Source organism: Ochotona curzoniae, unplaced genomic scaffold (assembly GCF_017591425.1).
Source record: "Ochotona curzoniae isolate NIBS_2020 unplaced genomic scaffold, NIBS_Ocur_1.0 contig_1014, whole genome shotgun sequence".
Lineage (NCBI taxonomy): Eukaryota > Metazoa > Chordata > Mammalia > Lagomorpha > Ochotonidae > Ochotona > Ochotona curzoniae.
Genome location: NW_024464920.1, coordinates 29,409,606 through 29,435,843, shown reverse-complemented (window position 1 = coordinate 29,435,843; position 26,238 = coordinate 29,409,606). Strand labels below are relative to the sequence as shown.

General features: G+C 41.3%; 1 protein-coding gene across 1 annotated transcript; it reads right to left on the bottom strand.

The window, feature by feature from the left end:
- Window positions 1–18,024: 18,024 nt before the first annotated feature.
- IL22 (interleukin 22) lies at window positions 18,025–22,576 on the bottom strand. The gene is made up of 5 exons (XM_040990080.1): window positions 22,394–22,576; window positions 21,916–21,981; window positions 21,656–21,799; window positions 20,750–20,815; window positions 18,025–18,102 (listed from the first exon to the last, which is right to left on the bottom strand). The coding sequence occupies exons 1-5, from the start codon at window positions 22,574–22,576 to the stop codon at window positions 18,025–18,027; spliced, it is 537 nt and encodes a 178-aa protein (XP_040846014.1).
- Between the last annotated feature and the right edge of the window lie 3,662 nt (window positions 22,577–26,238).

Below are 26,238 nucleotides of genomic sequence, written 5' to 3'. Positions count from 1 at the left end.
TCAGTATATTTATAAAAAACAAAGACCAGCATCTGTTGCCAAACGTATAAGACAATGATTGGCCCAGGCACTATTTCCCTTATGTCTGAAGACAGTTTCTAAATTTCAGGCTAATCCTCTTGTTTTGCATCACCGGAGTGCTTGGTTTAAAAAACGACGAACTGGTAACAAGATGGACCAGTGCGAGAAGGTCAGACAGGCAAACAAGGCAGCCCTGGGAGCGGCCGTAAGGATGATGTATCAGTATTCAGCCACAAGGAGGAGCTAGTCGACTTTGGTAAGCAGCACAACTAAGCCAAGAGAGGTAAGCGCCCGACTATGGGGAGCCAAGTCTCAAAAAAGCAAGCAGACAGACAGACTGTTTCCCTTTGTGTGAAAGCACTCCAAAAACAAATCAGATATAAGGGTTGTTTTTTTTTTTTTATCCAGAGTCTTAACTGGTTTGGGATATCACTATCATTGGGTATTCTACAGCTGTTTGAACCAATGAAACCAAAGACATGCACTTTGGAATTCCACTTGTCTGGATGCACGCACCGTGCCAGGCAAGACCTTTTTGTAGAGTTCCACCATCATTAGCAACTTTATTTGGAATAGCATCAAGTCAATTCAAATGGCTAATGCAGTGGAAGACACACACAGAGGAAATAAGGACTTCAGCCAAAAGAAAAACAAGATGCTTCTTTAAATTCAGCTACTGCCAAGGCCCCTGTCTTTCCCTTACTGAAATGGAAAAGTCTGTCTTCTGTCCTGGGAGAAGCCATTCCATCCCACAGGGAGGACCATTCATCTTAGTATTTTCCTAAATGCCAAGTCCTTCTTTCTCCTTATCATCAGTCTTATTTTTTTATTAGCATATATTTATTTGTTGGTTAGTTATTTGAGAGACAGGGAGTATGAATTCACTTCCATCCACTGCTTTGCTTCAAGGATGCCTGCAACAACCAGAGCTGAACCACTCCAAAACTGGGAACCAAGAACCCCAGTTAGGTCTCCCACGTGAACAGCAGGTAGCATCGCCACTGCCTCCCCAAGTCTACATTGTAAGGAAGTGAACTTCAGGGGCCAGAGCCGAGGATTAAACCACCAAAGCATCCTGGCTTTGAGCTAACCCAGGCTTGGTTGTTGTAACATTGTGGGAAGTGGACCAGTGGATGGAAGACGTGCGTGTGTGTGTGTGTGTGTGTGTGTGTGTTACCCTCTCTCTCTAACTCTGCCTTTCAAATAAACAATTTTTTTAAGAAAACTATCTCTTAAAAACTACAGTAATTTCCCTTACATTTAGACACTACTTGCTACTACTCACTGTCTTTATAAGATGACTTTATAGATGAAACATAGAATGAACTCAAGATAAAGGATGATCTTTCCATTCTTTCAAGCAAGGGAATTGGCCCAGGACACTCCGTATAAAGCGGTACCAGAGTGCCACATTTATTGGTTTTTATTTTAATGGAATACTAGAGCTTATCGCTTCTCGGCCTTTTGGCTAAGATCAAGGGGACACTAGAGCTTGTGAATAATTCTGCAATGGAAGTCTTAAATAAGACATGACACAAACAAGTAAGAAATAGAAATTTGCTGAAGTTTTTCCTAACTAATCACCTATTGCTGCTAAAATGCCTTAACACTGAGTCCCAGAAAACAGGGGGAAAAAAATTTTCCTAATTCCTTAGGAATAAACCACCTGGCTCAATAACCAAGAATACAATCGGGGTCACTTCCATCTTTTCACATTTGCAACATACAATAGCAGAAGATTATAAAAAGCACTGTTGAAACCTCAACAAAAATTACAGAAGAGACTCAACCCCCTCTGCTGCACCACCCCAACTAACACTGCACTGACTCTGCACCAAAGGTTATCACCACGGACATTTTTTGTAGAATGTAACCACTCTTCTTTTCTTAATTTGTTCCCCATCGTTTTGTACAATGGGGAATAGTTTAGGTATCAAAAATGTGTCCTATATTTTTTTATTGTCATTATGCCTCTTATAAGATACAAATACTTTTAAAAGCGGATGGCTAAATAAAGAAAATACAATCTAAAATTATCAGAAAAGAGAACAAAAAAAGAGTAAGTCAGGGAAGAATAAAGAAAGCATGGCATAGTGCCTGGCTCAAAATTGGTAAATGAATGAATGAATTACTTAGAAATCACATAGCAAGAGAATGACTTAAAAATAGATACTTATTTTAGATCCATTTCCTACCATTTTAGCTCTTCCCCATATGTCATACATATTATTATTTAAGGAATCATGAACAGCGGCATTGTGAGTTGCATGTAGTTCTTTGACGCGGCTTACCAGTGGCAGACTTCCCACAGATGCCCAGCCAGTTATCACAATGGTTCCCCTGCTCCGACTGGGGTGGAGAAAGCTTCCTGGGCTGTATCCTGGACAGATTTCCAAGATCATACTCACTGTGTTTGCCATGCATCCTTACACAACGGCTCAATTTCTGCCTAAAGCTATGAAAGTCTTCCACAAAGTCGATGTCCTTGAAAACTTGTAGTTGGAGTTGACCAAAAACATCTTCCATGAGAAGGACAGAAGCTGTTCTCGGAATGTGCAATCTGTCCACCAATAAGATACCACACATTGCAAAAGATAAAACCATGAACATTCTAGTATTTTTAGTGTCACTGATTATTACTTAATGATTAGCTGGAAAAAGCTAAAACACAGAAGAAGAAGAAAAAAATAAAGCCTCAACTAGAAACACAAAGAGAAAAAGACTCTCTTGCTTACCATGAACTGCTTTTTGGTTTTCTTTTTTAGCAATCGTGTATTTTTAATGCGGTCTTCCTGTAACAAAACAAAGAGAAGTAAATTGTGTCCAGGGTTGGAAATATCCGTGGAACCCTTCTTCAACTAGAGCTTGGTACTTACTGGCACTGTGGCTTTGAGCTGTGCTGCCTTGACATCCAGGATGCCCACAACTTGGGACAGAGATTCCCAAGGGTGACAACTTCCGGTGACAGAAGATGGCCTGTGTGAGGAGATGGCAAGAGGCAGGGTGACCTGCAGCAGCCCAGACCCCACAATGCAGTTCACCGCATCTGCTTCCACTGCACTGCCTTGTGTCACTTGCAGCAGCCCAATGGACAGCAGGCTGCTGAGAATGGAGGATAACCTATTTAGATCAGTCCTCAAAACTGCCTCTGTAGTGAAATGCCAAGAGTAACTTACAGTATACATCGCAAAAGACCTCTTGGCCTGGTTTTCTTTTCTTTTCTTTTTTTCTTTTTTTTTTTTTTTCGCTTGCTTCCTAATCAAAAATGTTGAACACACCATCTGTGACATGATGAAAAGGCTTAAGTCACTGATAATATCAGGGCTCTGTTTCCCCCAAAATTCAAAACTAAAGTTGCATAGTACAGCAGATTTCATCATTTTTTTTAAAGTCCTGCAGTGCCAATAAGAGCATGACCTCCGGGACTGTATGCTGATATTTTCCTTACTTGCTTGTTTGAAAGGCAGAGAAACAGAGACTACCTGCTGGTTCACTCCCCAGATGCCTGCAACAGCTCCCGCCTGTTACAATTCAGACCTGAACGGTTCATTGAGAATACAGACCCCAACACACAGTGGTCCTCAAAAGTTCACTCAAATGCATATTACCAAAAAGATAGGAAAAAAAACTAAGCACGGATTTCAAGTTTTCTTGCACCAAAATAAGTCTATCACTAAATTCCACTTCTTAACAAACATGTTGAGGTTCCTTCCTAAGAGGTAGGCATCCCCCAAAGCCATAATATCACAAAGCAAATACATACGCCCCAGCACTTACAGACGTGATGTACTGATGCTGCACCACCCTGCTGCCCATGGTCATTCCATCCTCACTTGTACACCTGCCCCCCGGTTTCCTTAAGAAGAAGCCCACATCCAATCTCACAGGATGAACCACCACAAAAGACTCTCCGAACACAGGTCCTGAAGACATCTCCAAGAGGAGTTGCAAAAGCATCCCAAGAAACAAAAGACCCATGGACATAAATGCATAATAGCCAGGAGGCGTCCGTCTGAAAGCTGCCTCTGCTCATGGATGTTTATCACTTGCACAACTTCTGCACATAGAAGCATGCAGATTTGGTCCTGAAGTCTGAATATCTGGAAAGTCACAAAATCTCTATGAACTTCCTTTTTGGTCATCATTAAAATGTGGTGATAATTAGATGTACTTAAGAGACCATCATAAGGGAACATACATCAATGCCAATAGAATATCTGTCACCTCACATCCAGACTCTAGAAGGAATGGTGGTTGCCCCATTTTAAAGAAATAATAAATGACAAATGCATGTGTTACACTCTGGATAATTTTCTGGTTCAACTTATGCCTTTGGAAACAATGTGAAATCGTTGGAGAAAATGAGAAAAGTGAGGCCAGCACGATAGCATAGTGGTTAAATTCTCGCCTTACACACCTGGGATCCCATATGGGTGCCGGTTCTAATCCTAGCAGCCCTGCTTCCCATCCAGCTCCCTGCTTGTGGCCTGGGAAAGCAGTTGAGGACGGCCCAAAGCCTTGGGACCCCGCACCCACGTGGGAGACCTGGAGAAGCTCCTGGTTCCCGGCTTCTGATTGACTCAGCTCCAGCCGTTGCAGACACTTGGGGAGTGAATCATCAGACAGAAGATCTTCCTCTCTGTCTCTCCTCCTCTCTGTATATCTGGATTTACAATAAAAATAAATAAATCTTTTTTTTTAAATGAGAAAAGTGAAGAATAAGCAATAATCTGACAATATGCCCCCATTTCATTTGGTCCCAAAACATTCAACTAATCTCACACGCATCCAGAGGCAGACTGTCCCCCCAAAAGTGAATGTTTTAGGAAAGCCACTCCCATGAAATTAACAGAATATTCATATCGCTGGTCTGCCTCCCAAATCTGACAGCTGCGGCTCTTAGACCCAGCATGGCAGTCGTTGCCTTTAAAATTTGTCTATTCTCACTCGTGAGAACGTGAACAGCCCCCTCTGCTGGCCCAGCACACCAAGTGAGCAAAACACATTTCATCAATTCAAGCCAACAATCACAGCCCCCCCAAGTCTTCAGTGACACAATTTTATCCGCCTTCCTTCTGTGGGAGAAAGAACAAACGGGATTCCAAAAATTACTGATCCATGTAGAGGACTCTAAAATGCGTGTTCCTTCACATTTTAGTACTTTGGAAATCACAGTTGGTCTTGCAATCCTCAGAGCGTTTCCACATCACTGCGCTGGCGTCCATGTGCAGTTGCTCCATCCAGCGCAGTCTGGAAATTTGCCTCCAATCACTAATGTTGGAATCACTTCCAGCTGACAGTGGATATGATTGTGACTATAGCTGTGCAAGTAAATTGTTGTTAAAATGTCCACACAAGACAGCTCTGTGTGTCAGCATTGAACCAAAAATCCATGCGTACACAGAAAGACACAGACTGAAGCAAAGTGCAATTTGATCTTCAAGAAGCAAGTATTTCCTTTTCAATGCGTGGCCAAAATGGTACATTTACTTGAAATGTAACAACTGCTTACTAAATTTTATAAATGTATTGCATCACAGTCTAATCAGCAGCATTTGTTGCTTCTTTCTTAGTGATAGATAGAATAGTGGTGCAACTTCAGCATATGACATCTTTAATTCGCTAAAATGCAGCATTTAATAAGCTCGGATATTGGTATTATAGCTTAGGGCCATAAATGCTAATAAGAATACAGCAGGCTATATATAAGAAGCCGGTGAATCTACTTGAAACCAATTATGGAGAAAGAAAGAAAAAAGAGAGAGAGAGAGAAAAGGAAAGAAAAGAAGGAAGGAGGAAGGAAAAAGGGGAACAAAGAAAGGAAAGCTTAAAGCCAATACAGGCTAAATATACTTTATCCAAAAGTCTGGGATCCAGATGTATTTGGGATTCAGAATTGTTATGATTTTAAAATATTTGCATATTCATGAGATGTCTTGGGGATAAGACTACAGTCTAAATATAAAATTTGTTTACATTTCAAGTGCATCTTCCTAATCTGAAGGTAATTTCATGCAACACTGATAGTACACTGTGCTTTGACTGTGACCTATTGCAAATCATCAGGTGTGGAATTTTCCATTGTGATAATATATCACAAATTTTCCATTTGTGCTGACCAAGTGTCAGATTTTGGAGTATGCTAGATTTCATATTTTTGGATTAGGAGTATTCAGCTTTTTTTTCCCAGTTGTGAGCCATAGGATAGAACTTTTTAAAAATATATACATTCAGAAGTAATCTATAGCCATTTTAAGGTGTATAGAACCCGGTTGTATATAACTAATAATTGAAATGTCAATGAAGAAGTCACAGGATGTGGTTCAGAACTTGCATTCTTTTTTTTTTAACGTATTGGTTACTCAATACCATGTCAATTAATTCCATAAAGTTATAAATTGTTACTGATGTAATGTCGGGGCTTTTAATTGATCAGGATAATACTCTGCCGGCTCTACCTTCAGACCAGAAATGGTCTCCCCAAGAAACCATTGAATTTATCTGGACAATAAGATGCTGGACTTTATGCTTGGTAAATGCTTGCAATGAAAGAATCTCAACTGAATTTGTACTGTGGTAATGCAACAAGGTGGAGGAATCCAACATGGCAAAAGGGTTTGGGGAGGGTGGGGGGAATCCCAGTGCCCATAACACTGTGTCACATAATGCAATGTAATCAATAAATTATACACACACACACACACACACACACACACACACACACACACTCAGGACAATGATGCCCTGGTTTTGTCATTCTAGAAAAGGTTGATCCCTTTCCATTGAACAGCTTCACCCAGAAACCTGTTTATCTTACATGCGTGTTACAAAAAGATAGAAAAGAGCAGAGAAGAAATGACAGTCACTGCAAATGGACTACTCATGCAGGGAAGGTGTGGCAGCTAGAAAAATGGAGAATCATAAAGCGAGGAAATGAACAAATCTCCCTGAAGCCCTTGGTCTGCAAGCTCTGATCGTGAACCAGGACTTGTACCCTACACATTTTCCATTCTTCATTCTGCATCATTCATACATCCACTCATCAAATATTTACTGAATGCCTGTTATCTTGCAGGCTCTTCCAGGGTTTGGGATCTGTTATAAAAAGAGAAAGAGACAGAGACAGAGAGAGAGCACGCATTGTTTTTTATTATTATTGTTACGATATTACTCTTGAACATATAGGTGCAAAGAATGCAGTCTAATGGCTGGAAGGCCGCCCTGTTGCATCTTACTTTTCCTAATCTAGCATGTGTGCTAACTGGCATGCTTATTACCTGCAGATCAGAATATTCATCATACCTATCTTTCTTTTTTTTTTTTCAGACGTCATTTTTTACTTTAGGTCAATAATGATTAGGATTGGGGGCAAGAAGAGGCATACAATGAATAAACAACAGGCATGTGCTGTAAATAAGTTAAATGCAGTTGAGAAATAATAGGTGTTTGGAGACAAGTAAAATAGAGTAAATAGAGAGGTGTTTAAATGGGCTTGGGGAGGATCGTAAGCCAGGAGACAGCGGAGGCAACGGTACAAGTAAGCTACGGCTTGGAGATGAAGTCAGGGAGCAAGCTGTGGTGAAGGAGCAAGGAAGGAGAGCTGCAAAGATCCCCAGGGACGTCACTTTTTGCCTTGGTTCAGAAGCAACAAATGCTACATGCTCTCAATTGATCGTCCAGGAAAAACAAATCACAAGGCATTGTTTAACTAAAAATGGTTGTGAGGGTGGCTAGAGCTGACCATTGGAAAGTGCTAGTACTATTGACTACACATTCATACATCAGGCATTGCACGATTGATGATATAGATTTATGAGAACTTGTAAAAATATTTTCATTTATTTATTTGCAGGGCAGAGTAACACAGTGAGAGAGAGAAGGAGAAAGAAGAAGAAGAGAGAGTCATGAAGTGGTCATTCATTTGTTGATTCACGCCCCAAATGGCCTCCATGTTGAGCCAGTCTTAAGCCAGTAGTCTAAAACTATTACTGAGCTCCCTTATGGATGGCAGGGACACAAGTACTTGGATAATAGCATGTTAACAGGGAAACTGGATTGGTAGCAAAGCAGCTGGGACTTGAAAGTGCTCCACTATGAGTTGCCACTACTGCAAACAACTTAACTTGCTGCAATGCAATCCTGGCACCTGTGCAATCTTTTGAAACAGCTACTATTTATATTAACTTTTGTAGTTGAGGAAACAAGCAGGGAAAGTGAGCGACTTCCTCAAAGTCAACAGAGAGAAAATAAAGCCATGGCTGAACCCACATAGCCGACTCCAAAAACCTTAGGACTAAATCACTGGGTCATTACACCTCAGTTCAGCTAGTCAACAAGCTTACTGGGAAAAAGTCCTGTGGAAGATACTGTGTTAGGTACATAGAAAAAGGCATCATTTTGTGTAGGGAGGCAAAGGCTATGGAACAGGACCACACATGCACTAAGCTGGGAGCGGACTCATTCCTGGCTCAGTGCATTGCACCAATGTTGCAAATTGCAGTTTCCACCCAAAATAGTCCACGTAGCCCCCCCAGACCTACTGGCCAGCAGATCAAGGACTCTACCAGTGACACATTGGGCACCATTTTGTACAGTATGGTAAATGCTTTGAGACTGCACAGACAATAGTGAACTGAATATGCACTGAGCTGGAAGTGAACTCACTGAACTTAGTGCATTGCACTGGTCTCACATTGAAAATAATACTGACTTTGACAAATTATGACTCAAAATTGGTTCATGTGGCCCTCAGACCCAACAGCCAGCAGGTCCTGGCAAGATCAGTATCACCAACAACCTAATTATTTAGGATACCTGATGTCTCTCTACTACTGGGAACTGCTTGACCCGTAAGGGGAAGAAAATTTGTACTGGCAATGTTGCAACCACAGCACAGTATCACAGGAGGTGGAGAGTCATGTGCCAGGAGCTGAAGCTTCAGAGACTATGGTGGAAGCCTTACACAGGAACCCAGGCCTGAAACTCACTGGAGGGTGTGGCATAAGTGACTGCAAACCAAGAACCAGGTACCAAATGCAATCAGTAAGTTGAACTGTAGACTATGGGTGACACAGCTTGGAAACCTGCCCTAAGGAAAAGAACCTGCTAACCAGAAGTACAATGACTGAGAGCAAAAGAAGAGACAGAGGCACAACGAATATTACTGAAGACTTTTATTATTACTGAAGATTAATTTTACTGAAGTAATATTACTGAAATCTAATATTACAGGGGACTGCAAAGGAGCAAAAGTTTTTGTTAACCTCACAGTTAACTAAGGAGCACATCAAGGAAATGGGGAATACAGAATTTAGAAAACTCATCATAAATCTTCTTACCAACAATGAGAAGCACGTACAGGAATTCAAAGAACTTAAGCAATACGTCACACAGAAAATAGCAAACACTGAAACAAAACCAAGCCAAATTATTGGAAATGAAGGACATAGTAGGACAAATTAGAAATTCAGTAGAAAATTTCAATAATAGAATGAAAGAGGCAGAAGAAGGAATTTCAGAATGGGAAGATATTTCGTGTCACCATAGGGAAATAATCAAAAAGCTGGAAGCAGAGTTGGGTCAAGCTAAAAATGGATTCAAGAATTATGAGACACTATTAAAAGGCAAAATATAAGTGTTATAGGAGTTACAGAAGGTGCAGAAAGAGGAGCTGGGCTTAAAGGTATATTCAATCAAATAACAAAGGAAAACTTCCTTCAAATGGAGAAAGAATTGGGAAACAGAATAGAGGAGAGGCACAGAACTCCCAACAGGGTTGACCTAAAGCAATCTTCACCACAACACATGATGATCAAGCTCTCTTCATTTAAACAAAAGGAAAAATCCTTAAATGTACACATAAAAAAATCAATTGATCTATAGAAAAATCCCAGCCTTACACCTGACCTCTCACATGAAACTCTACATGCCAGAAGAGAATAGAGTAACATATTCCAGATTCTAAAAGCAAAAACACTATCAGCACAGGATAACATACACAGCCAGCAAAGCTTTAATTTGTCTTTGAAAAGAAAATGAAATTCTTCCACAGTAAAGAAAACTCAAAAAAATATACCTTTTCCGGATATAACCTACAAATGATGCTTAAAGATGTTCTGTTCACAGAGAAAGGAAATATCACCCACCAAAACCAAAGGCAAATGTCAAAAACATCCCAGTAAAATAACAACAGAAGACTAATCTATGAAAAACCCATTGCTAAAATGGCAGGGCCAAATAACCAACTATTCATATTAACCCTGAATGTAAATAGCTTAAACCATCAAACATCATAGGTTTGTAGACTAGATCAAAACACAAAACCCATCTTTTTTACCTTCAGGAGATATATCTCACCAACAAAGTTCAATAGAAACTGTATCTTATGGATTTTGATGTTTTTATTTTCATTTTCATTTCTTCAAAACAGTTCTTTTCTCATATTAGATTCTTCACTGACTCATAGGTCATACAGTAGCATCATTTTCTTCACAAAGTTTCTTGATTTTCATTTGTTCAACAACACATTAGTCATTCAGTAGCATGTTATTTAACTGCATGGAATTGTAAATTTCTATTTTTCTTCTTGTTGTTGATTTTGTTTTGTGGCTTTTCATTTAAGGGATGTGTACTAACTGTGTAATGGAACCTATCATATCCAGATTTGAGGATACAATGCGGTATGCATCTCTACTTCCAGATCAAAGATGGACTCCCAATGAAACTGTTAAATATATCTTGATGATAGGATGCTGGACTCACTGCCATTGTCCATGCATGCAGTGATGAACTTATGATTGTTTATGAAGAGCTATACTATTGTAGCACTATTTGGGAAATCGGTGGGGAGGGAACATTGGGGAGAAGATCAGAGAAACCCCAGATCCCACATGAGTTCAGGGTCCAAGGACCTGAGCCATCCTCCCCTGCTTTCCTTGGCTGCCACGAGCAAACTGGATGGGACATGGAGCAGCTGCTGGGACATTGACCTTTCACCCCGATAGGATGCTGGTGCCACAGGTGGAAGTTTGGCCTACTACACCATAGCACCAACCCCGGGGCAGCAGGGGAAACCATTTTTAAGCAGAAGAGAACATTTTGTTGTGTTTTCTTGTAATCAGTTTATTTCAAGGCTCTTTAAAGACGTGAAATCCTGCAGTCCTGCAAGCACATGTGTCTCCCATGTGGCCCCTGTGACACAGCAGAGCTGGACACAGAGCAGATCTGTGACTGTGGCACACATCACAAAAACGAGAGATGGGACAGTTGACCAGAAGAAAAATGAATGAATTGAACCAGAAGAGAAAATCCAAGGATAAGTACAACTTTAGCACTTACACTTTATACTCCTGGCATTACATTGTAGTCGTGTCAAATTGTATATAGCATTTCTTAGAGACATTTCTTTCTTTGGTCCCAATACTTCCAGAAGAGACCAAGACAGCCTTACTTTCTCGGGATGGCAGGAAGGAAAGTTGACTCACTTAAAGGGCTAGATGACTTTCCTGAAAACACAAAGCTGAGAATAGCAAACCTGTGTCTTAATCCATGTCTCAAACACCTAGCAGGATGATCACTGCGGCATCTTGCCTTGAGGCCAACAAATAAGCATGACTTGTACATGGTGTCCTGGGCAGTGTGAAAATAACACTACCATGAATAGTATTGTACATTCTTATCGTTTTTATGCATTACTGATATTCAACATGGTTTTGAAGGTTGCTAGCTATTTTTTAGCCCTTTCAGATTTGACAAACTGGTGTCATATGTACTAGTCGTTCAATAAAAGATATGTCATTCACAAAATTAGAAACAACGCTCAAATTTTAAATTTCAAAACAAACAAAAAATAATCAGGGGTTGCTCTTTGGCTTGAAGTGCCACTTGGGACACTCTTGTGTCATATCAGAGTACCTGAGCTTAACTCACATTGCTTCTCCCAATTCCAGCTTCCTGCTAGTGCATCCCGAGGGGGTTTCTCAAGTGTTTGGGTCTCTACCATCCTCATGGGAGTCCCAGATGGCATTCCTGGCTCCTGGGTTCATCCTGGATATTGTAAGCATTTAGGCAGTGAATCAGAAGATGATGAAAGTGACATATCTATCCATCTCGATCTCAAATAAAATAAGAAACAAGAAGCAGGTTTTTGCGTTAGCTTTTAAGAGGACAATATGATTCCGGCCTCTACTGCTCTTACAATTATACATCAGAAAGAGATGCACAAGGAGGCTCCAAAAACTCTGTGGAAAACAGGATTTGAAGACAAAACAGACTCCCCCATGAACTTGTTAAAGGCCTCTCATCTCTTTTCTATCAAAGTGTCTTAACTGGTGGTGTGGCACCATCTGTCCGTTCTGCCTGCAGCAAGCAGCATGAGCACCTGGTAGACTGTACAGGGTGAGCAGTGCATTGGCATCTGAACTTGTGGGCCACTAGCAACATGATCCCTTCCCCTGCCTCCTCTTTGCACTCACAGTGAAAGCCAATGTCCTTTCCTCTGGACCTGCTGTGCCTTCTCTGTTCACCTTATCTTTCTGGAATCTTGTCCTACTCCTCCCTCTTGCTCATCTACTGCAGCCAGGAGAGCTTTCTAGATCTCCATCACCTCCCCTCCCCAAGCAAGCCTTGCTCTCAGGGTCTTGGCACTTGCCATTCCCCCTGCTGGGATGCTCTTCCCCTAAATCTCTGCAAGGCTACCTCTTTAAACTCTTTGCTCAAACACCACCTTCCCACTGGAATTTTCCCTCGCTGTGTATCATCTTCTGCCTCAGATTCAGTAAGTGATGCTATGACCCCTGGCCCAGGACCACAGAAGGCAAGTGTATTTGGAGGTAGAATATTTGAAGAGATGATTCCGATTAAAGAAGATTGTTGAGGTGGGCCAATGCGACTGGGGTGTTCACGAGAAGAGGCATCAGGACAAACAAACCCAGAGGGAAGACATCTGGAGACACAAGAGTGCATTGCTCTGTGAGCCTGGAAGAGAGGCCGCAGAAGAAACCAACCCTGCTGACACTTTGTTTTGGGACTTGCAGCCTCCAGACCCGTGAGAGAATACGTTTTTGCTGTTGAAGTTTCCCATCCCTGGTACTTGCTGATAGCAACCCAGCAAACAAGTACAATGCCCTAATTAGAATGCACCCTACTCTCACTTCTCAACGAGCGCTGGGTCTGGTTTGAATATGCAGCCCAGGGTTCATGCATGTGCTGGAAGCGTGGACCCCAATGAGGTGATGTTGAGATGGTGGAACCTTTAAGGAGATAGGGGTTAAGGGAAGGTCATTAGGTCATGGGGGCTTCCCCTTGAGGAGGATCAGTAGGAATGAATTACTCATCATTCAGAGAGCAGGCTGTCGTAAAATGAGGCCACCCAATCCGCATAACCCTTTGAGCAGGTGGCTATTTCCAAGTCTTTTTTCTCACTGTTGTGACAAACGCCTCACCGGAAGCTGGACAGATGGGGCTGCCCAACCTTGGACTTTGAGCCTGTATAACTGTGAGCTAAATAAACCTCCTTTTTTGTAGAATATCCAGCCTCAGGTATTTTGGTACAGCCATATGTTACAACCTCTCTCTGTATTTTTGTTTTATTTTTCCCAAAGCCGTTATTATTACCTGTTATATGATATCCTTTATTTAGGTACTTCTTTTACTGTTTCTCCATCTTTGCTACAATCAAAGCTCTATCAGGGCAGGAATTTTGCTCTGCTTCTTCCTTGCTGCTACCCAGTCCTACACACTGACTGGTATGAGATATGTGCTCAGTGAACATTGTTGAATCTCCAGATATTCACCCAGGGGCTTATCCCACAAAGTGCTGTGAGATGGGAACGGACCCAAGGCAAGTCAGGGTTCCAAAGGAAAGGAATGGAGAAATGCAGGTGTACTAGACAGAAAGGCAAGAAACCTTGCTTTGGGAGGGCCTTTCTAGAATATTCTCTGGTCATTTCTGAGCTGGTCAGGCAGACACAAGTAATTCTTTAGCTTATAATTTTGCAAAAAGAGATCTATCAAGTCCACAGCAGGCTGTCTTCCTCTGTCTTTATCATTGCTTTCTGTTTGGCCTCTGCATTTCCAGAAATCGGACAGTGCATTGGTCAAAAAAGCTGAGCATTGGGTGAGACAGAACCTCAAGCAAAGTGTCACCTTGGCTAATGCTCACCGCTCAGTTTTATTCTGTCTTCCCACATATCAGCTGTTGCCCTTCCTGCAGTTCAACACGTCAGTATTTCTGTCTGACAAAGGCACGATTGCTCTCTGGTAGTGAAAATCAACACTAGGAAATCTCCTTTTCTTCCTGCAAACTTGCTTCACGGCTAATAACTTCCAGGGATCTTCCTGTGAATCAATGCATTTATTATTTTAAAGCACAAATACGTATATGCTGATTTATTTGCTTTTTATTAAGAACCTATTAGGTGCCAGGCCATATCCTTTGCACTGAAAAATGTGGAATACCGCCATTTACCTCATAGAGCCTAAATTCGTGGGAGAAAGTGGGAAAGCCTGGGTTCCCGAGTGAATAGAAACCCACTATGGAGGCGTGGCACTATAGCCTAAAAGCTAAAGTCCTCGGCCTTGAACGCACTGGGATCCCATATGGGCATCGGTTCTAATCCCAGCAGCCCTGCTTCCCACCCAGCTCCCTGCTTGTGTCCTGTGGAAGCAGTCGAGGACATCCCAAAGCCTTGGGACCCTGCACCCACATGGGAGACCCCAAGGAAGCTCCAGGCTCCTGGTTCCTTCGGATCAGCTCAGCTCTGGCCAGATGGTGGGGGGATGGAGGATTCTCATATGATGACACAGAGATTTACTTTTTACAGTTGTAAGAATGAAAAATCATGATCATCAAAGTACAGGTAATAGCAACATAGGTTCATTCCTCATAACTAGTGCCTCTTTCTCTGTCTTGGTCAGTGCATAGAATATTGGGTGGCACCTAATAGGTGCTCAGTAAATGAATATAGACGCACACACCACACACACATACATACAACACATGGACATTATGTTTCCACATCACCAAAAATGAACTGTGAGTGATTTAAGCTGCAAGTCAGAAAGCTACAACTAAAATATGGTGCAGAGCCTGGTTTTATAAGTCCTTGAGCAAAAAGGGTTTTTTACACTTAGAAAGGATTGAGGAAAACAAAGAAGAGAAGGAGACATATACAACAAAGGCCATGGGTGTCCCCCAAAGTCAAAAATATATGCTCTTCTTCACTTTCCTATAAAGTTTCTCCCTCCCTAATTTAAACCAATAATTGTCATAAGCACATAAGCAGTACTTTAAAATCAAGCAGTTTATTTCTAAAGCAGAGCAGCAGTAGGAGAGCGATTTCATCTACTGAATCACTTGTCAAATACATACATCAGCCAAGCCTGGGTGAGGCTGAAACCAAGTGCCAGGAATTTTTTCTAGATCACCAATGTGAGTGGCAAGGAAGCAAGTTCTTGAACCATCATTCACTGCTTTCCAAGGTGCATTATCAGGGAGCCGAATCAGAAGTGGATATCTAGGACTCAATCCAGTGCTACACTATGGAGTGCCAGTGGCCCGTGCAATGGCTTAACACTCTGCACCACAACATCAGTCCACGTGAGCAATTTGGGGCCGAAAAGGATATGAGACATCTGCCCTGGGTTGGGTCCATGTTGGGGTGAGATAAACAGGGACATCTACCTCCCTCCCAGCATTTAACAATCTTCTACAATGTGCCCAGCATTTTCACACACCAAAGCACAGATATGAACAGTTTCTGTCCTTGGAAAGCCTTCGACTGACCCAACAGCAAGTAATTAAATTGCCACGTGGCAAAAGCCAACAGAGAGGTACAAATCAGTCCATGAGATTCCTGAAAATGGAACAAACTGTGATACTTAGGTTGATAATGGAAAGACAAAGCTACCGCTTCACAGAGGATACACTTGGACCGAAAAAGTCCTTTTCATCCTTCACAGATGAGCTCTATCAGTCTTTGGCACTTTCTCCAGTGACAACCATCATCTCGTCAGTACCTCTTCTACAACATCATTCACCTAATCTGTGACGTTGGGCCATCCTCCCCTGCTTTCCCAGGCCATAAACAGGAACCTGGATCAGAAGTGGAGCAGCCGGGACTGAAGTCAGTGTCCATATGGGATCCTGGTGTCACAGGTGGAAGATTAACTTGCAATACCATGGTGCTGGCTTCATTCCAGAAGCTTAACATTGACACTTTCCAGCATTTGGAGCTCAAACGTGGAAACACTAACTCCCCACATGAACATACAGTTCACATAAGTACTGATTTCTCAACACCAGGTAAGACCAAACATGTAGGAATTTGGCAAGCAACTGTGGGTAATGTGTAGAACAAACCTATGCCTTCAGATTGTTTCAGAAGGAAACTTTTCAGAGTGCTAACCCCTAACTTCTGACCATACTCTGACCTTCTGACCATACTCTGACCTTCTACCGAAATATCCGTGCAATCTCTTGAAGCCCTTCTCCCAAGAAACAGCTCCATGCTGGCATCCTTGCTCTTTTCTTCTAGGAAGGCCTAATCCAATCTTTTTCTCTGCTCTGCTCGCTCTTCTCAATACCACCATACAGATATATATATACATATATATATACACGTATATATATATATATATATATGCCTCTTTCTTTCTCTCTCTCATGATATTTGCCTATCTCCCGTGACTTCTTCATCAGTGCTGGACCCCATTGGTAAGGAAGACTTCCAAAACACAGCTGCCTTGTTATTTTTCTTGCCTTATTTACAGGAAAACTGGAGACTACCCTCCCTAATAGCTTTGAAACAGGACTACAGCAGTTCCTCTAAAACAAGAAGAGTTACATGTAGTTCTCCCCAGCAACATCATTTTTTTCTTTTATCCATAACTGCTAATAACATAGATGGAGCCTTTTTGATCTCCTATATTATCTCCTTTAGAATTACATGCTGAATTAAGATAAACCCAGGCAATGTGGCAGGAAGTCCTGAAATCAGATAGACGTGAGTTATAAAATGTCTCTTAACATATCCCTGCTTCCATTTTTTACATTTTTAAAATGGTGATAATAATGAAAGCTACCTTCTTTTGCTTAGAATCAAGAATAAAATTACACAAATGATCACATGATGGGCCCGGCGCGGTGGCGCAGCGGTTAAGGTCCTCGCCTTGCGCACCCGGATCCCATATGGGCACCGGTTCTAATCCCGGCGGCCCCTCTTCCCGTCCAGCTCCTCGCTTGTGGCCTGGGAGACCCGGAAGAGGCTCCTGGCTTCGGATTGGCATAGCATCGGCCGTTGCGCTCACTTGGGGAGTGAATCATTGGACGGAGGATCTTCCTCTCTGTCTCTCCTCTCTGTATATCTGCCTTTCCAATAAAAATAAAATAAATCTTAAAAAAAAAAAAGATCACATGATGATGATGACAATGGCAACAATATTAAAGGAGAAAAATCACAAACCACAAGACCGAGGATATCATAAGTTTATTAGGATCATGTCATAGTTTCATTAATTATTGTCATAAATATTAACATCAGTCTTTTACTTGAGTGGCAATATGAAATATTGTTTCTATAAATAAACCCATATAAATAAAATGCATATTTATAATAATAAATACATTTATAAATATAAAGTATTGATTATAGAAACATGAAGTTATTCGAGATTTTCTTCCTAAAGGAATAAGAAGTAACCTTTTGGTGAAAATAGACAATTCTTTTAAAAATAAGTATTTTTCTGTGTGTGAAACACTGGTCTCAAGTACATGTTATTGATAAAGCACTTTTTGCTGGGGAATTTACTTTTGGTCTTCTGGACAAAAGTGGCATGGTTTTCTGTATCAAGTAGGCAAAGATTTGTCAGAAATCCCCCCCCATGAGGTTTTCCCATTTTCCTTTTGGTAAACAAAATAAAACAAAAACATTCCCTCTAGGAATCTTATTGGGATTTTTAACAGGCAGGAAGTTGAGTGATCATTCCTCTGCCAGCTTTGCTCGCTCAGACACAGGCAGTTCTCAGGAACAGTAACAGCAAATTCAGTTCTCCAATGACTTTGATCTCTCCATTCTCTCCAAGCTGCAAAAATAAGAACACCAAAGTATTTGCACTGGATTTTCTGAAGAGAAGTAAGTTGGAGGCAAATGGTACGATTAAATTGCTGGAGGCAGAAGCCAAGTTTGATATACTGCAAAGGATTGATAAAGCATCCTTTTAGCAACAACCTTGTATGATTTAGCGAAAACCTCAAATTGTGGCTATGTGAGCTGAGAGGGTATCAATCTTATTTATATCTCGCACTAATGAAGCTGTTAATGGATGTGTTAATTAGGCTGATTGATTCAAAAACACATACAGATATTAAAATATCAAAGGGTAAAACATAAACAAACACAACCATTCTTTGCAAACTAAAATGAAATGAAAATACCTAATAGGGAAGCAGAATTATAACAGGATTTCCCACATCTTCCTAATCAGAGAAAGCAAGTGGGAGTTACGCTGGGCTCAGCAGGTCCTGAGTGCCACCCACTAAGGCTTGCCCTTACACACAGCCCACAACAGCCTGTGACCAAGAGTTTATAACAGTTCAGTTGAAAGAGCTTTGATTTTAAACTGCACAGCTATTAATACTTTGGCTTTTTACAAAGCCAGAAACATGCCTTAGCTCTCTTTCTCTTTTTCTTCCAAACTATGTGCAGCTAAAGTTTTCGAACCCAGTAAGAGAGAAATCCAAAATTCAAAATCAAAGCACCTCCATTTCTGCTATACCTGGATAGCATATAGCCAAGTAGATATCTGGATTATTTCAGGAAAATTCCCATTATTCCTGTACCAGAACACCAATTCCAATCCAACTCCTTGCTAATGTACCTGAGAAAGCAACAGAACGTGGCCCAAGTGCTCGGGCTCCTGACACACAGGAGACCAGAATGGAGTTCCTGGCTCCTGGTTTCAACGTGTACCAACCCTGGCCGCTGCAACCTTTCGAACCATCAGATAGAAGGTTCTCTCTCTCTCTCTCTCTCTCTCTCTCTCTCTCTCTCTCTCTCTCTCTCTCTCCCTCCCTCTCTCTCTTTCCATCCTCTGCCTCTTCAATAAATATTCCTTTTAAAAAAGAAGAAAAATTCTTATCATCATTGTCCTCTATATTTTGTTCTTGATCTCCACTATCCCACTTTCCCATTCCTTTGTCATATGCCAAAAGATTGTATTTTTATAGCCCAAAGACTTTAAGGAATTTTAGAGCTCAATGAGCCTTAAAATGTGTCTTCCATTGCACTACTGTGCCTGCTGTCTGCTTACATTTGCAGTGACAGGGAGTCCGTCATCCCAACACTATCCTCCATTTCCAGTAAGCTCTGACCAGCTTCTTCACCTGTTGAACTCTCATTGCATGTTCTCCCTCTCTTGTATGCACTTTCTCAAGCTACAAGGGGGAAACACATAATCACTTTCCCATGTGGCAACCCACTGCACATACAAAAGTTGGAGTTCTCAACTGCATTAAAGGATTTAGAATCCCTGTCTTCCCACAGAGATCACCATGAGATTTGTCTCTCTCACACTCTGATTTTCTGAAGATGGCTAAGTAAGCCATCCTTGGGAGATTTTTAAACAAGAAAGGCAAAGCCCACCTCTGGGCTGCTGGTATTCAGCCCTTCATGTCTAGCAAACAGTACCCTAGCAAAAGATCTGAACTTGTCAATGAAAAACCACAAAGCCATAAATTATCAAAGGATGAAACCATCCTTAAGAAGAAATCAACCTTAAGAAGAAATACATTTTGAAGAAATCAAGACAGAGAAAAAGGGCTGGAGTTTAGGCTAATTACTGAAAAGTCCATCAACTCAAAGCCCTTGGTTTCTGAGTGTGTGCTTGCACCTGCTTATATAAGCATCACTTTCGCTGCTGCAAATCATTCCTCTGGCTGGCCAGTGAGTCACAGGGGCTAGTGTGAGCCTCCCACAAACAGCCAATCTAACAGCACCATTTACCATCAACAAGTATACCAGCTCATGAGAGACATGCCAACTAGAGATTTGTGGACGGTCCAGGAAGAAACCAGCAAGAAAAGGAAAGGAATAGAGGAGGAAAGTCACTCCAATTCAGACATTCATCTCTCTAAAATAAACCCATTTGGAAAAATGTGAAGGAAATCAGGGGATCTGTACTTCTGCTTTTAAATAAAAATATGCTGGCAATTATAATACAATAATTCAGTGAAAGTGTCAGTGATCCACCAAGTTTCAGAGCATCAAACTAATAACTTCAAAAATAATTTCAAATAAATTTGCCCCCATAAACTTTCATGCTTTTGAACAAGACCTTCATCAAGTCAGTAGGGATCTGAAACTTTCCAGAGATCAACCCATAAAGCCAACACATAGTACATGTTCTCCAAGCAAATGCAGGACAGGTATCAGGGCACCTGCGTCTAATCCTGGCTCTTCCACAGTCCATCCCCAGAACACGGGGTAAGAAGCTAGATGATCCAACTTCCCAACCATTACTAGTATTCTATGACTTGTGAAATTTTAGAGATTGAGTTCTAGATAGGTGAGAGATTAGACAGAGAGACAATCTAAATACATATGCGTTGAAGTAATTCACTGGATGACAGAAGAGACTCAAGTTTTTAAAAGCATCAAATGAAAGAAAAAATAAAAGAAAAGCATTATCCCTCCCCACGGTATGGCTTAATATTGATAGATACAAATAGTACCATCTTCACGGTGTCCTTCAGGTGTTGCACGTTCTCCTGGATGTGCTGGTCATCGTCTTCAATATGCTACAAAATGAAAGCAAGAGTCACCATTGTACCGTTGTTGAAAGGTTAATAGCCTCCACACCCATCTGAGGTGCATGACGATGCATGCACCTGGAATCAAAGCTCTTAGTAATCCTGCCCACAATGACCTACATCTCCCCAGTGACCTAGATTTTGTTCACTCTTGAATTCCCTTGGACATCTAAGTCCTTCAGGGGGCATCTGTTTGTCTTTAGGAAAATTTACCGTCGTTTAAGTTGGTGGGAAGGGTAGAAAGGATTATATGAATCTTGTCCAGAAAAAAAACCAGTTAACTTCATTAAATTTGCCTGCTCAGTACAAGAGCCATGGGTAAAATAGCTTTGTGGAAAGGTGGCCTCCCTCAGTAACTCCAGGGCCCCTTTGCTCTGCCCACCTGCGTCACCCTGGTTTCAGAGTTTTCAAGGCCGAGATCAGAGTCACCTTACTCTGTTTGTGTCACTTCACATGACATTAAAAGAGACACACTGTTTGCCCACCACCAACACTATTAAACTTTCCCATTTGCCCCCTTTTCTTCCATTTTCTCTTTTTGCTGCTACAGCTGACACTCAGTGGATCCATATCCACACCGAGGTCTTTTCCTGACAGCTGCTATCACCATTCTCATCATACAGAGCCTCAGTTTCCTTCTATCCAAGAACAAACAAATGAGCCTTTTCTGTACTGGTTTTCCACATCCATTCACCACCATCATGGTTCTAAATGATTGCTGAGGACAGGGAGATACTTTGCTGGAGCCAAAGGAGGAGCAGTGAGAACCAAGGAAGAAGAGCTAGACATGGACATGACAAGTGGATGGACACAGGCTGAGAAACTTACACACAGGCTGAGCTTGTTCCTGAGGTTTTTCAGGAAGCCCACTACCTCATTCATGTAGGGCAGGGACCTGTCAGACTGTGGTAACAGCACTTCTTCAAGGGTAAAGTTGAGCACCTGCTTCATCAGATAGCAGCGCTCTGTCATCTGCAGGTGGATGCAAAGAGCAAGGGTCTGATTAGGGGACATCCAGCAGACACCAAATCTCAACCCCATGCTCCAGGTACTATGGATGTCCTGGCACCCTTACAACCAGAGCTTACATTGACTCCGTGAAACAGATGATCCACAATAAGACGAACGTCTGTATTGTTATCTGCCAAACTTGCCTGGAAGAGAAGAGAAAGCTAAGCATGCAGAAACTGAAGAGATGGAAGGTAAGTGGAAACATGCTCCATCCCCCCTGCCCAGAGCAGCCCCATAAAGACTGAAGACAGAATGCAGTTGTGTACATGGGTTTGTTGTGCACAGATGAATGAAGGATAGACTCAGTTACATAGCCACTGGGTGGCTCCTTGCTGGGTTTAACTCAAGGTACATATCTTAAAGGCCAGAACAGAAGGAAAGCATCCTGCTCAAATTCAAATTCCTGGAGCCTTTGAAAACCCATAGGAAAGTGCCTATCTGTGTAGATAAACCATGGATTCTTAAAGATCTTAGAGGTGTTCTGAGGAATCCCTTAAGAACCACTTGAGTTCCAATTCAATAGAGTGAGAAAGAGATACAGACTGAGATGAATACCTGCGCAGCCAATATGAAGGTGCGGTTGGTGATATAGGATGAGAATTCAGACTCGTTGATGCTGCAGTGAGAGCTGATGGGCAGGGCTGTGCCTTGGTGCATCATCAGGATCATGAGAAGGAGGCCCCCGGCGACCAGATTCCCCATCAGCCAAGAGCGCATAGATTTCTGCAGGACGGCCATTACAGAAAGATCTAACCCGGACAACAGGCAAAGAGGTAAGGAGAACCTGCAGCAAGAAGACAAGAGGCAAGGACATGAGGCCACGAACTTGGCCAAGAAGTGCCACAACAGAGAAAGCAGCAGCACCCAGTGTGCTGAGCTACTCACCTGTGGGGCGATTCTGCTTAGCTGGGAATGGTAGAAGCAACAGCTTTTATAGCCCCCCGGGACACCAAAAAATTTTTTATTGTGAAAAATATGACATCAGCAATTATCTATTTTCCAGCACTGTCTTCTCAGAACTACACAACCACCATCGGAGCCCACAAAGCACCACCTCTCAACCTTCCCAATGAGAGACGTATTTCCCTACGACGTCACTAGCAAGGCGCAGTGGGTACTTTCACAGACAAATCCCAGAAATTTTCTCAACAGTATACATTTTTTCAAAGAAAGCAGTTGCTTTGTTTTAGTAGATTCCAGATTTAGTATAATGTCCTTTGATCTCCGGTAAACACTGAGTAAGCGTTTTGGTCATGGACTGATTTTCCTATCAGCTTTGTAGATTCTTATCTCAATCGAGGTGACCAGAAAGGAAAATGACCCATATGGTGTGTCCGTCAGAGCATAAGCTGAGAGGACATCTCATGCTGAATCCTAAACCAAACCTAACATTTAAAAGTAATAGTAGGGTCAGCTAATCTCATCACTGGTTTCTTTCCATTTCAGGGCTTTAGATAAGTGATCACACAATTTTAGTACATGTAACTATGTATTAAGGCCCTATAACTGCATTATAGTCAATGTCAGTTTAAGTTTTGAACTACAAATACTAAAGAATCTGATGATCCTTTTCAACATATGGGTGATCTTTTAATGTAAGAACCCCATCAATGAAATGAGTCATCTTTGATATTTTACCTGCATTAATTCTAAGCAACATGCAAACCTCAAAGGAATACCTTGAAATAATTTCTTAACAATTTTTTATTGTATGAATGGATGTCTGAAGAAGAGATTCTTAGATCTGTTAGTGGTTCCATGTTGACTTTAAATGGTTTGAAATAAATTGAGTCCTAGAGAAAATCTAAAAATTCAGCTAGAAGCTCTCTCAGGAAGTGGAACCTGAAAGTAGGTGCAGCTACAACCAAAATGCGAGTGCCTGTTCCTAGGGAAAAGAATGCAAATTAGTGCAAATTAATTTCAGCAGCCTTTTCTCCTCATGATTAATAAAGATAGGAGTGTTTCAACTGGGAGGGGAGATAAAGGAATTATAAAATCTTGATCATTTTGTGAAATGGCACAGACCTAAGAGGAGGGTCCCAGAGAAGACACTGAGTGTTTGGGAAGGTGGCCTAAGGGAAAGGATGCAAAATGGAAGGTCAGAGGCAAAAATGAAGCTGCATCATCTTATTTATACACAGGATCTAGCAGGAATAGAATGATGGTTACCAAGGGTTACAAGCAGGATGGTAGCAAAAGGTTGATCAAAGGACACAAAAGTTCATTTAGACAGGAGGAATAAGTGCAATTCAACTGTCATAGATCATGGTGGCCATAGTTAATAGCAATAGATGTTGTCCATTTGAAAATCTCTAAAAACACAGGTTCAAAAACAAAGTATGTGACCTAATTCACATGTTAGCTCCACTTAAGCATTCCACAATACATGCATATACCCAAAATTGCTGCATAGCTTAAACATGTACCATTTTAATTGTCAATTTTAAAAATAAAGTAATTTCCCTTTTAAATTCAAAGAAGACATTCTGGACTCACTAAAATATTTGTCTGGGACTGTTCATGAGCCCAAGAAGACATGAATTAACTTTCTTTGTGGTTTCCTACCTCTTGAAAAACAGCCATTGTTGCCTGGAATGTTGCATGATTCAATCAGTGCTAGATTTAAGTGATTCTGTGGGTGACATGGGTTTTGTTGACTCCCCTGGAATCCAGAGAACACACATCATTTTGTTCCCAGGGATAGGTTGGATATCATTGAATCACACACCTTTGGGAGAAGAATGTCTTGTCTCTTTCATCTTGGTATCACCCACACTTAGAATAGTGCATGGGAAAGAATCAATACAGTTATATAGGATGAATGAATAAATAGATCTGTGTACCTAAATAACGTATTCATTGTCTCTGGGAATGCAAAATGAGGTGGTTTGGAGACTTATAAAACTGAGGCATGTCCTGTCCTACTTATGAACTTCATTATTATTTTCAAATAAGAAACAAAATGTCAGAAAATTCTGAAGTAGTCTTTCATAACAATAATATGTCTCTTCTTCATGTGAGGCTCCTGGTGAACCAACCTTGGTAAGACACTGTAAATAAAGCCAAGAGCTAAGGCTTCAGTGAGCTTAACCAAACTCCGAAAAATGAAAATCCACCACCGATATCTGTGCGGATTTCCACAAAGTTCTATCAGGAATCTCAAAACATTTGCTATTCAGAGAGATTATACATTTCTTGTGAAATGGAAAACACAAGCAAGTGTCATTGTGCTAAGGAACTTCACATCACAATGGACCTTCCCTTTAATTGTCTCCTTCCAAGTCTTTCATAATCCCTCAATGTAAAGGGCAACCAGTACACCATGCTCCCAGGCCCCATTCAGATTCTACCCTTGGCTACTTTGAGATGCATGCAATGATTGGACTGCTGTGACACCAGGAAGCCCTAATCAGAGTCCCCAAACAGGAGGCTGACTTTTGCCATCTCTTTTGCTGGATGACCCGTAGTACCTAAAACAGAGCTTATAATACAGCTCTCCACGATGCCCAGTGACGTCCAAGAGTTGGGAACAAAGCTGAAACTCAAACCCTGGTATTCCAATATGGGATGCAGGTATAAGTCATTCAAATAGCATTTTTTGATAATATATTTGAAATAGTTATGTAAGAGTAGGTGCATTGAATCATAAGAATGGGTTCTTAACGTTTACTGAATACTACCAGATTGCTCTCCAAAAGCCAGGCCCGATCTCCTATCTCACCTCAGTGAATGCCATTTCTGTCTGTTGCCTTACAGCCCCAACTGGGTCTATCCAGCTTTAACATTACCAGCCTCCGAAGGTTTAAAATAGAATCTCGCTGTTGTTCTCAGTTACATTTTGCTGCTGCATACATTTTAAACCACTTGAATTTCCCTCTTCTATGAGCCGACTACTTATATTAGTTGTCTACTTTTCTAGGAGGTTTTGGTGATTTTTGTTGTTGATTTATGGGTGTTCTTTGATTTCACTTACTGCCCTGTGTTTCATTTTGGGCATAACAGACAGAATGTTCTGCTTACTGACTTGGTCCATTTGGCCTTTCTTAAGCAGGAAATTCAACTTCCAAAACATTTTTCATTATATAATTTTGTGCTTTACAAAGCTTTGTTTAAAAAGCTTCTCACTGTCTCCAGGTTACCAATGTTTCATTCTATCTTATATCGTATTTATTCTATAGTGTTCCTTTTCCTAGCTGGGTCTTTATTTTTGAAGATAGTAGAAGGTAGGGTTTTATCTGTTTCCTTGTGATGAGCCAGTTTTCCCAATCCCATCCACCAAGCAATGAGTCATCTCTCATGTGTGAGTTTTCCATATGTACAAGTTCTCTGAGTTCTTTATTTTATTCCATTCATTTATGTGTTTTTTTCTTTTTGTTCTTGCAGCCAATTTGATAATATTT